This window comes from Petaurus breviceps, unplaced genomic scaffold (genome assembly GCF_028583685.1).
Source record: "Petaurus breviceps papuanus isolate PSGF00001 unplaced genomic scaffold, PetGlider_PUasm1.0 90591, whole genome shotgun sequence".
Taxonomy (NCBI): domain Eukaryota; kingdom Metazoa; phylum Chordata; class Mammalia; order Diprotodontia; family Petauridae; genus Petaurus; species Petaurus breviceps.
In genome coordinates this window covers 6082545-6098945 of record NW_027187280.1, presented here as the reverse complement: position 1 = coordinate 6098945, position 16401 = coordinate 6082545, and the positions used below count along the sequence as shown (strand labels likewise).

At 38.3% G+C, this 16401-nt stretch overlaps 1 protein-coding gene across 3 annotated transcripts in view; it reads left to right on the top strand.

Moving 5' to 3' along the window:
- CHD6 (chromodomain helicase DNA binding protein 6) overlaps positions 1-16401 on the top strand; it is a 199037-nt gene that overhangs the window by 173360 nt on the left and 9276 nt on the right. For 2 of the 3 annotated variants that reach the window (XM_069063587.1, XM_069063586.1), the window contains exons 33-36: positions 598-804; positions 7238-7690; positions 8704-8895; positions 10100-10219. In XM_069063587.1, the coding sequence (XP_068919688.1) occupies positions 598-804; positions 7238-7690; positions 8704-8895; positions 10100-10219 (972 nt within the window). The remainder of the gene's footprint in view (positions 1-597; positions 805-7237; positions 7691-8703; positions 8896-10099; positions 10220-16401) is intronic. The other variant, XM_069063588.1, reaches the window with a different exon arrangement.

The following is a 16401-nucleotide window of genomic DNA, read 5'->3' as shown; positions in this document are numbered from 1 at the left end:
TCCAGAAAGGTTGAGGGACTTGCCCAAGGTCACACCAATGGTAAGAGCTGGGATTTGAACCCAGGTCCTCTGACTACAAATCCAAGTCACTTTATACATAGGATGATATATATCATGGTTAGCAAGAATTTCTGTCTTGATCTAGATAGCTGTCTCTACACATATACACACACATGTTTAACATCTACATAGTTTTAATAACTCACAGCTAAATGTTTTAGCTTTATTAGAATCGATTAGTTCTTCCAGTTATAGTCACAGTTGGCCAGTTAGTTTGTGCGTCAGAAATGGCACATTATAATCACACAGTCTAAAGTGGGCACAGTCAGTTTTGAGGAAATATTGGTCATGAATGACTATACGTTCATTCTCATCTCTCTGCCCTCTGAAGTATTTATGTGCTTTTAAATATTGCCATGCAGTGGTTTGAAGTGTGTACTCTAGCCCTTTCCTTCACCTAGTCTCGCCATAACCTATTCAAATTCTCTCAAAGGAAGTGCTAAGGAGAAAATATTTGTGAATTTACATTTACTGTATTTAAGTTTCTGCTACCCAGTGCTAGTGTAAGAGATTTGCTGTTGCCATTCTTATTTGCAGGATCGAGTGATAATTAACCGCATAGATAACATCTGCCATGCAGTCTTAAAGGGCAAGTGGCCTTCTAGCCAACAATATGAAATGCCAAGCACAGTGCCTGCTCCAGTGTTAATCAGCAGTCCTAGCTCACGAAACAGCCTTGCAGAGCAAGAAACACCAGGCCCCAACTTCAGCAATGGAGCTGCATTAGCCACACAGATCCCAAAGGTGAGAGGGCAGGTAATGGTGTTGACCCCAAATGAGGAGATGTTGATAGCTGCTTCTGCTTGATTGCTTCATTTGTTGATTCAACAGAAATTTCATTACATAGCATTATTAGGAATTTCACTAAATGTCAAGTCAACAGACATTTTTTAAACCCTTACTGTGTGCCCAGTACTATGCCAAATGCTGACTAATACCAGGCTATTTCTTCCCTATAGAGTCTTCTTTATCTCCTCAAGTTTCTTGTACTCTTATATCTACATATTTTGTCCTTTAGTAAAATGTGAACTTCTTAAAGTCAGGGACTGGGTTTTTTGTCCTTCTTTCCTTAGTGCTTTACAGACAGTAAATATGCAAGTTAAGCTATCAAGTGAAAAATATGTGGCTATAGATAGATGTTTGAAAGTTGTCTTTATAAATACGATACTGTCAGTCTCTAAGAGAATAATCCTTTTAGTCATCTGGGTTTGAAATCTCAAAGGCATCTCAGTAAACATTTATTAATTGCCTACTATAAGCTGAGACAACTAGTAGATAGAGTGCTGGGCCTGGAGTTAGGAAGACCTGAGTTAAAATCCAGCCTCAGATACTTACTAGCCATATGACCCTGGGCAAGTCACTTAACCTTGTTTGCCTCATTTTCCTCATCTGCAAAATGAGCTAGAGAAGGAAATGGCAAATCATTCCAGTATCTCTCCAAGAAAACCTCAAATGGGGTCACAAAGAATTAGAAATGACTGATCAACAACAACAAATGATCCAGGTGCTATGCTAAGTTCTAGGGCTACAATGACAAAAAAAAAAGACAGTCCCTGCCTTTGAGGAGTTTATTATCTAATGGGGAAAGACAAAAAGGAAGCTGAAAAGCTGGGAGGATAGAGAGGGGTACGTATATGCATGATGGAGAAGTCAGTCAAAGACATCCCAAAGTAATACATCCAGGTGAGAAAAATGATCTTAGCTAATCTCACAGTGGGGCAGTCCATTTCATTTTATTAAAATGCTTTCTACTAATGCCTTTTTGTCTTTACAACAGAGTCATTTCTGGAAATATTACTACCCCTTCCCCCCAGCCCCCAAATTGAACCTTACCTTATAACAATAACAACAGCAATAGAAAAATAGCTAATGGGCTATATCTAATAACTGTGTGTGTACAGCATGTTGCCTTATTAATTCCCTACTTCTCTTTCATGAGAGGGAAAGTATACTTGATTATTTACTCTCTGGGACAAATATTGACTCTTCAGTAACTCAGACTTGGAGTTCCTTTTAATGATCTTTTCATTTCTCTTGCTATACTTATTGCATGTATTTTTCTGGTTCTGCTTACTCTCTGCATTAGCCCAAAGTCTTCATATTCATCAGTTCTTACTCCACAATTCTATTCCATTCTATTAACATACTACTGGGTTTTTTCTGCCATTGAATACTGTGGTTTATATTAATCTTTTATTTCTGACTTTGACATCCTTGAGAAGGATCACTGGGTCAAAGAGAATAAGTGGTTTAATATTTTTTCTTACATATAATTCCAAATTGTTATGAATAGTTTAACTTATATTTAAGAGTTCCGCCAATGGTATATTTGTGTAGCTGTTTTCCCATAGCCTCTATAGCATTAACTGCTCCTACTTGTCACTTTTGATAGTTTGTAGGATGTAAGGTGAAACCTTAAGAGTTGTTTTAATTTATATTTTTCTTATTAGTAATTTGGGTAATGTTTTTATATGATTATTTATAGTTTACAATCTTTTCTTTTGAAAACTGTTCATAAACATTTTCTGCTTATCTACTGGATAACTCTCCATTTCATTTTGAGACATTTTGGTCTCAGAGAATTTGGAAATCCATTGGTTCTGCATCTCCAGGGCAGACAGAGGGTATTTCCATAATACTTTGTCAGAGCAATTCTATTGTCTTATTTGTCCTTTGGTTGGAACGTCTTGGGTAGGAAAGCTGGGAGACAGAGGGTAGCCCTAAACACAGGGCCACACTGGCTGCGGGCAGAATTGGGGTAAGATGCAGGACTTCAGTTCCTACTTTATTGTTGTTTCCACTATACCAAGTACAGTGAAATATTAATGTGTCAAGAAAATGAGAAGAGATTAGAATACAAATGCATAATATTATTCTCAAGGGGAGAACAGTTTGCACTGAATGAAGTGCAGAACCATAATGCAGAGCCTCAATAGCAATGAAAAAATGAAAAATCTAAACAATTTTAATGAATGAAAAAGATTTTAAGCACTTATTGTTTGCCAGACACCCTACTAATATGATGTTAAATGCCTATTAATCTGACAAATTAATTAAGTAATAAAGTCCGGTGTTTCTGGGGAACTAAGTCCATTGGTTGTGGTACTGTAAACTAGTGTAGACCTAGAGAATGATCAGATAGCATGTGCAGAGTTTATTACCCTTTTACCTCAGGGAACATAACTCTAAAGAATGAGTGCCTCTTCTTCATATTTCTGGCCCCTTCCACTTCAGCCACACAAAAATGTAATAATCTGCAGAAACCTGTTCTGGGAACAGCCCAAGGATCCCACAATAGGAAAGTAGTTAAGTAAATGATGGTGTAAAGGACAAGTCTATAGACTCTCTCAGAATATTCACTCATCAATCCACAAACATTTGTTGAGTGTTTGCTATGTATGATGCACAATAACTAGTGAGACACACACAAAGATGAATGCATGGCTCCAGCTTTTAAAGGGCTTAAAATTTAATGAGGTCCTAAGACACATACACAAAGAAATAGCACATAGAATAGAAAATGATACAAATACAATAAACATGTATCATAAATGCCTATCACATATAGAACACTATCTCTGCCCTTAAGGAACTTTCTATCAGTATTACAAGAGCATATTGTTATATGGGTACTCATATTCAGGTTGACAGTTTTTCTGATGGTCCTCTGCTGGAATTCCTATACAGCCATCCTAGACTAGTTCCCTGGTCAATGGCGGCACAATTGGCTTGGGGTATGTATAATAAATTCATAAATAGAATAGATATAGTTTAAATTAAAGTAAAATATTTGAGCATGTAGACAAGGTAAGAGGTAGACTAAATGATTATACAGGTAAGTAGACTCAAATATTGAAACACTGGACCCAACCAAAGAAGAATAATCATTCAAAACAACCAGAAATTATTCCCTTACCAACTTTACAAATGACACAAAAATAGTAGGCATAGCTAATATACAGGATGACAGAGTCAGTAACCAAAAAAATAAAAGACCTCCACAGGCTAGAGTGTTGGGCCATATTTAAGAGAGATAAACACATCTGGAATTAAAAAAAAAAACTTCTCAAGGAAAAGATGAGATCAGAAGTTTATAAGAAACAATATAAGAAGTGATCTTTCTCCTGCCTAATGATGACTACCTCAGGGCTGAGACTCTCAGAAAGTTAAAGGAGAGGCATTTCTGTAATCCTAAACCAAGGGTCATTGCCTTAGTTGAAAGAGCCTTGTAGCCATCCAGCTGAAAAAAAGCGTGGTAATACTCCAGTTGAAGAATGTGTAGTAGGGTCCAGTCAAGCCAGTGACTGAAAGTGGGAGAAAAACTGAAGCTGTTCATTAAAAAGAATCCAGAAGACTAGTTGATCAGCTTGTCCAGCAGAGATGCTGTACTCTAAGATGAGCAGTGTGCTTAGTCCAGCTGTTCAGCTGTTTTTGCCCTGTGGCAGAACAGGCTGCCTGGACAGTGAACAACCACTGCCCAGTGACAACTTGACCTCATCCAACAGCAGTAAAGCCTGGTAAGGAGCCCACACAACCACCAAATCATTTTTTTGTCCAACCTAGCAATATATGAACCCATGCAGTCAAGACACCAAACCCTAGGAGGAGCAAGCTTAGCTTCACAGACAGTCTAACCCTACAAAAAGCCAGCCCCACAGAGCGGCTCAGATGCACATAAATCATCAGTGTGATACAGCAACCAAAACAGCTGATCCAACCTGAAACTTCAGTAAGAGTGGCATAGTATTCAGGACTAAATAGGGGTGATAGCCCCTCTGTACTCCATCCAGACCACACAACATCTGGAATATCGAATATTGTCTTCCAGGCATCATATTTTAAGAACTTCGGTCAGATGGAGAGGACATTGATGGGAGGGGAGGAGAGAGGGACAACCAAGATGGTGAAGAACCTAAAGGTGATACCATACAAGAAGGCTGAAGAAATTAATAGTGTTCAACCTGCAGAAGAAAAAAATTAGGGAAAACATGATCATCATTCATTCCCAAGTATTTGAAGAGCTATCATATGTGGAAAACGGTACACCTGTTCTGGCTGGCCCAAGAAAGTAGGACTGGAAGTGAGGCAGACTTAGGTTTGATAAAAGAAACAATTTATTAATATTAAAACTATTCAGAAGTGGAATTAGCTGACTTAGAAGGTCTTAGATACCACCTCACTAGAAATCTTCAGGTAAAGACCATTTGTCAGATTTATCATACAGGAGCTTCGTGTTCAAATGAAGTCTGAACTGAATGGCCTTCTGAGGTCTCTTTGAGATTCTGCACTCCAAAAAAAAATGGATCAGAAGATTTATTCATTAAAAAAATACATGAAAATTACATGAAATGTTAAATGAAAAATAGCAGAACACAGAATAAAATATATAGGTATACCTTGCTCTGTTAAGTACCATTTCAAAATAGTATTATTGGTATATTATCTAACCAAATTCACTTTAGTATCATGAAATCTAGGTTTAATTTCAATTGACAGATCACCCAAGTTACAGGTTTGGTCACTGGTAACTATAATCTAGCACAGAAACCTAGTGGTATTTCTCCTAAGTATCTGTCATTGTTTTGTTTATGACCATCCTTATCACCAATCTATTTTACCATTACCATTATATTACCAATAATATTTACCATTATTAAAACGACATAGCCTCTGTAAATACCTACTTTACATTTAGGTATTAAAGACTTTGGCTGTCATGGACATTTGTAACATTGTTCTTATTTTTCAGTTCCCAACTGTTCTCTGTAACATTTCACCTAACGTGTTTTCCTGGAGGGACACTGACTTAATAAAAACCTATGTATGTACATTAGCAAAGAACAGAAGAGATTTAGAGTATTTGTTTTGTTATTGCTTTTTAAAACTCTTATCCTTTTGTTAAAAGAAGCAACACTGTATGTGCCCCACCACCAAAAAAAAGCAGAGGATCACAGGTACCCTGATATATACTGTTAGGAGAACTGTGAAGTGGTCCTACCATTCTGGATTTCTATTTGAAATTATGAAAGAAAAGTGACAGTGGTTCACCCTTCTGGGTATATTTCCTAGAGACATCAAAGATAGAAACAAAGATCTGTCCTGTGCCAAAGTATTCATAGCAACATTCTTTTGGTAGCAAAGAATTAAAAACAAAGTGGGCATCTATCGATTGAGGAATAACTGGGGAAAAATTATATATTAGCATAATGGAATATTATTATTCAGTAATAAATGATGAATCTGAGGAATTTAGCAAAAAACAAAACTTGGGAAAGTTTGTTTGAACTGATGGGGAATAAGCAGAACCAAAAATACAATAGATAATGGTTCTAATAATGCAAATGCAGTAATCACCAGAAGGAAGGTACACTGTGAGTAATGGGAAATAATCATGAGAATAATAAAGGTGCTAGCGAAGAAACAACAGAATGTGCCTCTACCCCCACAACAGAGGTTGGGGACTGCAAAGACTAAATAAGCATCATAATTATTTCCATTCAAGTTTCTGTATTGGGTATTTTTAATTGTTTTAAATGATTCTGTCAGGGGAGCAAGAGTGAGTAGTTAAAAACAAAAGGCATCAACAAAATAATGTTGTTGTTTTTTTTCCAGCAGAGAATTTAATGGTTTCTTGGAACATACGTATTCTTACTTAGTATCTATCCAAAAGGCACTATAATGACCTACAAGGAGAACAAGTAATTCAAAGAATGGGGCCTCTCCCCACACAAACATAGGAGAAAGACTTTCTCTCAATTTCTGAGAGGGACCAAAAGTACTTTGTCTCAGTGGAAGAGGGTTAATTTGGGGAAGACATTGCTGCTTCCTTTAACCAAATTGGGTATTAGGTTGAGAATTAGGGCCTTGAAGACTTGACACAGAAACTGTATTGTAGAAACCACTTTTTAAGTCTCATTGACCATCAGTGATGAACATTCTCCTATCGGTGCTTTTTAACCTGGTTGGACCATGAAGCAAGGCAATTTTAAAAACCCAAGAAACAATCTCTTACTATAGGGGGTCAGAAAGACAAGAACAATCCTCTGTCTTCTAACAGAAGCCTTTTTTCTGCATCCATATGAGAGCCACCACTTGCCTAAATTACAGAGTTGTCTTTGTATGTAAGAAATTCTCTGAAAATAAAATATTAATGTTATTCTACATTTTATATTAATAGGAAGGTTTCCTGGCTCCAGTATTTGCCAAGGATGAACGGAAGCACAGACGACCCTATGAGTTTGATATGGAGAGAGATTTGAAGTCTCGGAACCTAGAGCAGTTCTCTGCTTCCCATGGACACCCGCCTATTGTGCTCAATGGCTGGCGTGGGGAGTCAGCCATAGACCTCTCTTGCACACCTGATGGGTCTCCAGCAACCACTTCCCCTTTTCCATTGAGCACCAGCACACCCAAGATTGGGACAGTCAGCACCCTCCAAGGATCCCTTGGTATGGATTTGTCTGGAATTTTGCAAGCTGGGTTAATTCACCCTGTTACAGGACAGATTGTCAATGGAACCTTACGAAGAGATGATGCTGCCATGAGGAGACGAAGAGGGAGAAGAAAAAATGTAGAAGGAGGAATGGACCTCATCTTTTTGAAGGATAGAACGCTTCAGACAGGAATTTTGGTAGGTTTATTATGCCCCTGGAAGGAATGCTTAGGTCACTTAAGTGTTTTCTGAGGAGCTACCATTGAGATCTGAAGATTAAGAAACAGTATTTCAAGATTCTAATGCAGCAGTAACCTTTGAATACTGAGTTATATCACTTAACCTTTTAGCATTCAAGATTTCCTCTTTGTAAAAAGTAAATTTTTTTAAGACTCAGAGGCTCTTTTTCTAGAAGTAGTTCCTGACTATCATTTGAACAGTTGTGTTTCATGAAACACCATTACATTTCTCTGTACATGACTCCCTTTTAAAATTTTAAGCTCAGTGAGCAAAAATTATATTTTGTAATTTCTATATAACTGTTCCAGGCAACTAGAGCAATATGGTATTTGCATTGGATATTTAAGGAGTAATTAATACTGATAATAGTCTTCTTCCTGCCTTGTTCCCTCCTCCCTCCCACCCTAATATCTATAGAATATTTAAAATGATTTGTTGGCTCTCTATGGTTCTCCAAGTAGCTTACTTTGGCAGTCAGCATGTCCAGTCAATGAGATTTTGCTATACAGAACTGTGCTTTATTTTTAATCTACCTCATTTAAAAAAAAAAAGTCTTCTGTGATTTTTGGAACACTGCCTTTATTTTATCTTTGTATACTAAGATTGTTACTGAAACTCTAATTGTAAAGGTAAAGAAAAATGAAAACAGTTAAAGAAAAACTTATGGGACACTTTTTTAAAAAGGAAATTCTCTTATTCTGCTATTAATACTTATTCATTCACATTTTATAGGCCTCTGTGTTCTGTAAAATGCTATCAGAACAGCAATTTTATGAGACAGGTAGCATAAGTAATATTACCCCATCTTCTAGACATGGAAATAATGCTCAGGGAGAGTAAAGGCCCATAGATAATAAAAATCAAAGTCTAGATTTGAACCCATCTTCTTACTTTAAGTCCAGTAACCATTCCAGTACATTTACACATTGCTTATTTCTAGATACTCATTTCTTTTCGTCTCTTCTTGTTAGGAGGTCCAAGAAGATCAAGAGCAACCCTCGCCAAGCAGCACCCTCCCCGATGGGCCAATCTCGGCTACCTCATCTCCTCACACAGTCACAACAACCAGTATCCCAGCCGAGAAGACAATTCCCAACAAGAGTCTGTTGGATTGGTTAAGGCAACAATCTGATTATACAATAGAAGTTCCTACCTTTGGGACAGTAAGTAGAAACTTGATGTGTATCTTCTACACACTTCCATGTGACTTGATTCAGTTTGAGATCAAGAGCTTATTGGAAAGAGTAGTGTGGAATATGTTTCAGTGAACTGTATGAAGACTAGAGGTGTCACTTAAAAAGAAAGTCCTTTTGTGTGAGGTTCCAAGACCTTTGCTTTACCCAGTAATCCTCTAACTATAACTTACAAGTCAGTAACATCTATGAAGAAATGAATGCAGCTGAAACCTAATGAAAGAACTGTCCTCACTAACACTTCTTTGATACCTCAACTTAACGCACTCACATTGTGACATTTAGGTTATGTGGTTTCATGGGAAATCAAATGATGAAATAGGTTAGCTAATGTTATTATGATTTTTAGTTTGTGATGTTTTGTTGTTGTTTTTAAATCACTGCTTGTCCTCAAAGCTGTCTTTTAGGCACTTTTCCTTCTATTTTACCTTGGTAGTATCATCCCTTGGCCAGTGGTTTGGAAGAATATAATCACCTTATGAAATTTCTCCTTTTTAATTTCTCTCTTCTCCATTAACTATCAGCCTCACTCCCTTGACCTTCGATCCACTACACTAAGAAACCATGTAAAGGAGTTTATAAAAAAAAAGAAGGGGAGAAGGCTCAGAGACAGAAAGCCCCTCTACCCCTAACCTTCCCCCAAGTAAAAAGAGGACAAGCACATATGTATGTAAGGGACAAGGTGATTGGAAAAATGCAGAGGAAAAAGGTTGGTGGGTGCTTGGTACCACAAAGACTCTTCCAAGGTTAGCTATCTCTAGCCTATTTAGAGGCTGGAGCAAACAGAAAACAACCTAAGCTCTTTCTACTGCACAGCAAATAAAACTTTATTTTTTTTGGTTTAGTATTTTATTTTTCCCCAGTCACATGTAAAAACAGCTTTTAACATTTGTTTTTAAAATTTTGATAAATGCAACTTTAAATCATCGTGTTTTACTTTCTACTAAACATTGATACTTTGATCTACTTTTCCACACAGAAAAGAATGAAAAGGCAAAGAGGAGGACCCAGCATGGGCTAGCTCCCGGTGTCTTTAATGCTGTTTAATTTGATATCAGGCTCTTAGAAAAAAAGTGTAATGAAAGAGACAGTAACATAAGACTAGCAGCCAGATCCTCAGAAAGCAGCAGGAGAGTAGTTTAACATTTTAATATTTGCTCTCTTTGCTTCTTAGAGTTTTTCAGACAAACCGAAGCAGAGAAGACAGCGTTGTAAAGAACCAGGAAAATTGGATATGGGCTCCCTAAGTGGAGAAGAAAGAATCCCTGCTGTCCATAAGGAGACAGGACGGCAGGTAAGGGAGAGGATATTTGAGATGCAGAGAATATTGTGTTGAGCTGTATAGTAAAACCTCATTTTTTATCAAAGCCTAGGCTAAAAACTGTTAAGTAATTTGCCAAATTATATCTACAGAAAGGCTGAAGAGGATAGAGGTGACATAATTTAGTAAAGACATATGGCTAAGAACATTGTTGATTTTCTTAACTCTAAACATCTCAAACTCAACATGTCCAGAACTCACCTCTTCATTTTTTTCTCTCAGGCCCACCCCTCTTCCCCTTTCTGTTAAAGGTGCCATCCCTCCAGTAACCCATGTTTAAGCCTTGGCATTATCCTTATCTCTTCATTTTTCCTCACCCTACATATCTAATCAATTGCCAGATCTTGCATTTCCTACCTCCATAACAACTCTTGAATCCATCCCTTATCTCTGGTTATACCACCACCATTCTAGTATAGGTCCTCAGCATCCCTCCCTAGCCTGTTGCAACAGCCTCCTGATTTGCCTCCCAGGCTCACGTCTATCTTCTATCCACTCTGTCGTCCACACAGCTGCCAAAATAATCTTTCTAAAGAGCAGGACTGACCATGTCAGTCCTTTACCCAGTAAATTCCCTTGTCTCCTAATTGCTTTTAAGGTAAAATATAAACACCTCAGTTAAGATTGTAAAGCCCTGGGGCAGCTAGGTGGCACAGTGAATAGAGCACTGGCCCTGGAGTCAGGAGGACCTGACTTCAAATGCAGCCTCAAGACACTTGAAACCAAAAACTAACCCTGTGACCTTAGGTCACACTTAACCCCAATTGCCCTACCTTCCCCCCTCCAAAAAGAAGAAAAAAAAATTTAAAGCCCTTCACAACCTGACCCCAACCTTCTTTGTGTATGTATAATATATGTGTACATATATGTGTATATGCCCACATAGGCATGTGTGCATACACACATGTCTTGTGCATGTAAACGTATATGTGTGTGTTGTGTGGATTTAGATATATTTTATATTCCTACTGCTTATATAATAGAATATGTAATATGTAATGGAAGTCAGGAAAGGTTGGGACTAGAAAAATCAATTTAAGAATCATCCCTATAGATAAGAGATGACCGCTGTATGGAGAGAAGATGGCCTGGGACAGAGAGCCTTGGAGGACACCCATGATTAGTGGGGTGACCTGGATCAGAATCTAGCAAAGGAGACGTAAGGAGCGGCAGTAGGACGAGAAGGGGGAAAACCAGGAGAACGTTGTCACAAAAACCTATCTGTCAACAGATTTTGTTGTTTAGTCATTTCTAATTCTTTGTGACACCATTCGAGGTTTTCTTGGCAAAGTTACTGAAGCAGTTTGCCATTTCCTTCTCTTGCTCATTATGCAAATGAGGAAACTGAAGCAAACAAGATTAAGTGACTTGCCCGGGGTCACACAACTTGTAAGGGTCTGGGGCTGGATTTGAACTCAGATCTTCCTGACTCCAGGGCTGGCACTCTATCCATTGTGCCACCTAGTTGCCCCCAAAAGAGATGGTAGATAGATTGATGTACACAGATATTTAGGGGTGTGTGTGTGTGTGTGTGTCTTAACCTTCTTGTAATCTGCATTTCAATTAGACTGGATAAAATGTTCTTGCTGTTTCTAACCGCTCAATAATCCACCTCCCATCTCCGTGCTTCCTTTTCTCTCACTCTGAACTCCCTTTGGTGTGACCTCTGACCTTATCATTCTACTGAAACTGCCAAGTTCAAAAATAAAGGTGATCTTTTAGTCACCAAATCTAAGGACTTTTTCTCCTTGTTCTTGACCTTGGCCTTCGATGTTGTCAGTCTCCCTCCCCTCTTTGATTCTCTCTACTCATTAGATTCTTGAGACACTTCTCTCCTGGTGCTCTTGTCTGATTGCTCCACCTCAGTCTCCTTTGCTGGGTCTTCGTCCAAGTACCCACTTGTCATAGGTGTCCCCCATCAGCTTACTTGGATTCAAATGCTCTGTGTAGATGACTCTTAAATCAGTTTTTCTAGCCCTAAACTCTCCTGATTTCCATTCTCCAACTGCATATTGCACGTCTCAAACTGTATGTCCTACAGACATCTTAAACTCAGCATCTCCAGAGCTGAACCCATAACGTTTCCCCCAAACCCTCATTTCTTCCTAACTTCCATATTGCTGTTGAGGGTGTCATCTTCCTTTTGGTCACTCGGGCTTACAACCCAGGTATCATCATTCTCCCCCCACCCCGCGCTAAATAGTCAATCATGCGCTAAGTCCCATTATTTCTACCCTCCTAACATCTCTTATATGTAGATATTCTCTCCTGGTGCTGTCATTGCCCTGGTGCAGGCCCTCACCACCGCCTGTCTAGACTGTTGAAATCACCTTCTGGTTCATCTTCCTACTCTAGTCCATCCTTCATTCAGGTGTCAGATTGATCTTCCTTAAGTGCAGATCTGACAGTGCTGTCTCTCTTCAGGGGCTCCCGGCAGAGACCCCCATCCTTCATGCCTGGAGTGCTCTCCCTTCTCATCTCAGCCTAGAAGGCACTGTACTTCACTGCCGCCTTCTATTAGCCTTCAATTTCCTTCAAAACTCTCAAGTCTTCCCTTGACCACTTATTCCCTCCCCAATATCCTGATTTGGATTCATTTGTTTATTTGTTTATTTGTTCATTTGTTCTCGTGGTGTCTGCCCTAATAGAATGTGAGTTCCTGCCAGGAAGAGTATTTGGTTTTCCTTTTTGTATCCTCAGTGACCAGCACATGGTAGGTGCTTCATGAGTGCTTGGTGGCTGACTTCTTCCCAGGGTTTCCCAATCCAGAGCCCTCCAAACAGGACTCTGCCTTCCTTCTTTGTTAAGATCATCAAGGGGAAAGAGCCACACTCTCCTTCAGGGACCTGTTCCAGGTTACTTCACTGTAGGAAATGCTTTCTACTGGAATCCATTATAAACACCCTCCCTAGCCTTTCTGCTGTTTAAAGATATTTATCCAGTCTGTCTTCACTGACAGTAAAAATATAGCTGGTTCAAAAAATGTCATCTGCTATAGTAAAACTGAGCTAAGTTTCAGGTCTGCAGATATGAGTAGATTAATAGAAAAATCATAATCCCTAGGAACAGTCCCGTGACATAGTTGGTAAGGGGAAGTCTTTGGCATCAGCAAGACCTAGATTCAAGTCTTACTTCTGGCACATACTGTCAGTGACCATGAGCAAGTCACTTAGCCTCTCACTGCCCCCAGGCAACCTCTGACTGGGTAAATTACAAACAGGTGCCTTCAAGAAAATGAAGGCTTCATCAATGGTAGGAATTTATACACTGAGCATTCCCTGCACCAATAAAATCACAGATCTAGGCCAAGAAGTAAAATAAAACTTTTAGATAAGGCAAGAACCTTTCAGCTTGAAAATTTATTAAAATTAGGCTTCCAAATTTGTTTAGATAAACAAATTATGCTAGTAATATACTAGTAACTGCCTTACAGTGTCATGCTTGGAGGAGACCCAGGTCTTTGTAGAAACTGTACTGTGTCCTTCCTACCACAGGTTCCATCATCACCTTGTTGAAGGCAAGCTCCCTAAAGTATATATACATATCCATATGCATATATGGGTATGTATATATATGAATATATAGTTAGCTCAGTTGTTTTATCGAGTGGTTCTTTCCTTGGGGTATTAAATCCAGTAGTTATATGGGGAAAAAAAAGATTTTGTATAATTTCTCTCCATCCTTAATTTTTTCCTGGAGGCATTAGGTATAAAAACAAAGAAAGGAACCTACCAAGGTCAATTCATTTTCCTTTTACAATTTCAAAAGTATGTAATCAAAGATTCTCTGAAAACATTAGTTGATTTACAACATGATATTTTACTTTTTCTATAAATGTTTAAGTCAGTAAGGTTCTCTCTCATCCATACATCCCCTACCAAATCCACTTGAGTACAGAAAGAAGAAGCTCATCCGTCTCAGAGCTATCACCTATAAAAATGTGTGATGTATATGTGCTTTTTGTCCCCTTTTAGCTTTAATGCAAGAAATCCTAGTTTCTTTTCTTAGGTCTGGAAGCGCATAAGTATATGTGCTACACAAGTTAACACTATCTCCCATTTTATACCTCCCATTGTCTTTGCTTAACATTCTAAGTTAAGCAGACTTCACATTCCAGGGTGGTGGAAGCCCTGCATGCCAGGAATGAGCTGATGATGTTTTCAGTTGTTGTGATCATCATTAGTGGTAGGAACAGCTCACAACAACTCTGTAAGTAAGATGCCTATTGTTCCCATTTTACAAATGAGGAAACTGTGGTTGGAGTTGAGGTAGCATGCACAGGCAGGAAGCAAGTCACAGGGCCTGGATCACAGGGTTAAATTATCTGGTTGTCTTCATATACCAAGACTTCCAGTTTTTCTGTGAAGGCCAAGTGAAAAGAAAGCTGTGTTTGTAATTTTGAATCATTCGATAATGTTTGTTGAATTGAAGGCCTGTTTCTGAGCCTAGGTTTTTCCATTTAACACATGTATGACCTTGGACAGTTCACTTAATGTTTCCTCGTTGGCAATACAGTGTCTAAAATGTGTTGGTTCAGTTTTAAACTGTAATTATGCTATCTACTTCATATACATATACATTGGGGGAAAAGCTGCCTTTACCATAAATTATAGAAATATTTTTTATATTATACATGAAATATAAAATTATAGAAATAAGAGTTATACTGTGTGATCTTTTCCTCCTGGTTACTTTATGTGCTCTAAGCATTGGTTTTAGAAACATTTGAGAAAATTGTATGTTTTTGTTGATGCCTTTTTCCATTTCACTCTCACTTGAATTTCATTAGTATACTAGATGCTAAGGTATACTAAGATGTATATTGATGTAGATTCATAAGTATACTAGATGCTAATCACCTCCAATTGATTACTTACAGTCAAAACTTATTTTAGAGCTTTCCTTACTAACCATCTTCTTCCCACAAATGTGTTTCTCCTTCATTGCTAAATGAACTTAATCCTTGTTCTAAAGCAGAGGTGTCAGACACTTAGTCCTCAGACTAGAGCACTTTCTTTCTTTCTTTAGGCCTGATTGCATACTTCTTTTTTTTTAATGTTTTAAACTAAATTTCATGTTTATTTTTAGTTTACATCATTCATTTCCATAAGATTTTGAGTTACAAATTTTCTCCCCATCTTTCTCCTACCCACCACCCCAAAGTGGGTATACAGTGATCCAACTGTATACCCACTCCCCCATTCTGCTCTCTCCTATGTCCTCCCCATCCCCTCTCTGACTTTCCAGTAGGGCAAGATGGATCTCCATCCCCCAGTGCCTGTATATCTTATTTCCCAGGTACATGTAAAAAAATAATAATAATAATATATTTTTTAAACATTTGATTTTAAAACTTTGAATTCCAGATTTTTTCCCTTCCTCCCTGGTCACCCACCCTTACTGGGAAGATAGGCAGTTCAATATAGGTTGTATGTGTGTAGCTACACAAGACATTTCCATAGTGGATATATTGTGAAAGATTGTCTATATTTCCCTCCATCCTATCGTGCCCCCAACTTTTTCTATTCTTTACTTTAACCCTGTCCCTTTTCAAAAGTGTGTGCTTCTAACTACCCTCCCCTGCAACCTGCCCTCCCCTCCATCACCCCCCCATCCCCTTCTTCTCTGCTCTCCTGTAGGGCGAGATACCCTATTTAATGTGTATGTTATTCCCTCTCCAAGCCAAATTCAGTGAGAGTAAGGTTGAGCCATTCCCTTTCGCCTTCCTGTTCTTCTCCTCCTTTGTAACAATTTTCCCTTGCCTCTTCTGTATGAGATAATTTGCCCCATTCTGGCTCTCCTCATCTCCTCTCATTATATTCCTCTTTCACCTCTCAATTTCACCTTTTAAGGATCATTCCTTCGTATTCAATTGATCCTGTGCCCTCTGTCTGTGTGTACCTGTACACATATAGACACACCCTCACATATGTATTCATATGCCCATATACCCTCATATATATATTCCCTTCAACTATTCTCACACTGAGAAAAGTTTCATAAGTTACAATTATCATTTTTCCATGTAGGAATGTAAATAGTTTGACTTTGATAAGTTCCTTATGATTTCTTTTTCCTGTTTACCTTCTCATGTTTCTCTTGCTTCTTGTATCTGAATGTCATATTTTCTGTTCATCTCTGGTTTTTTCATCAAG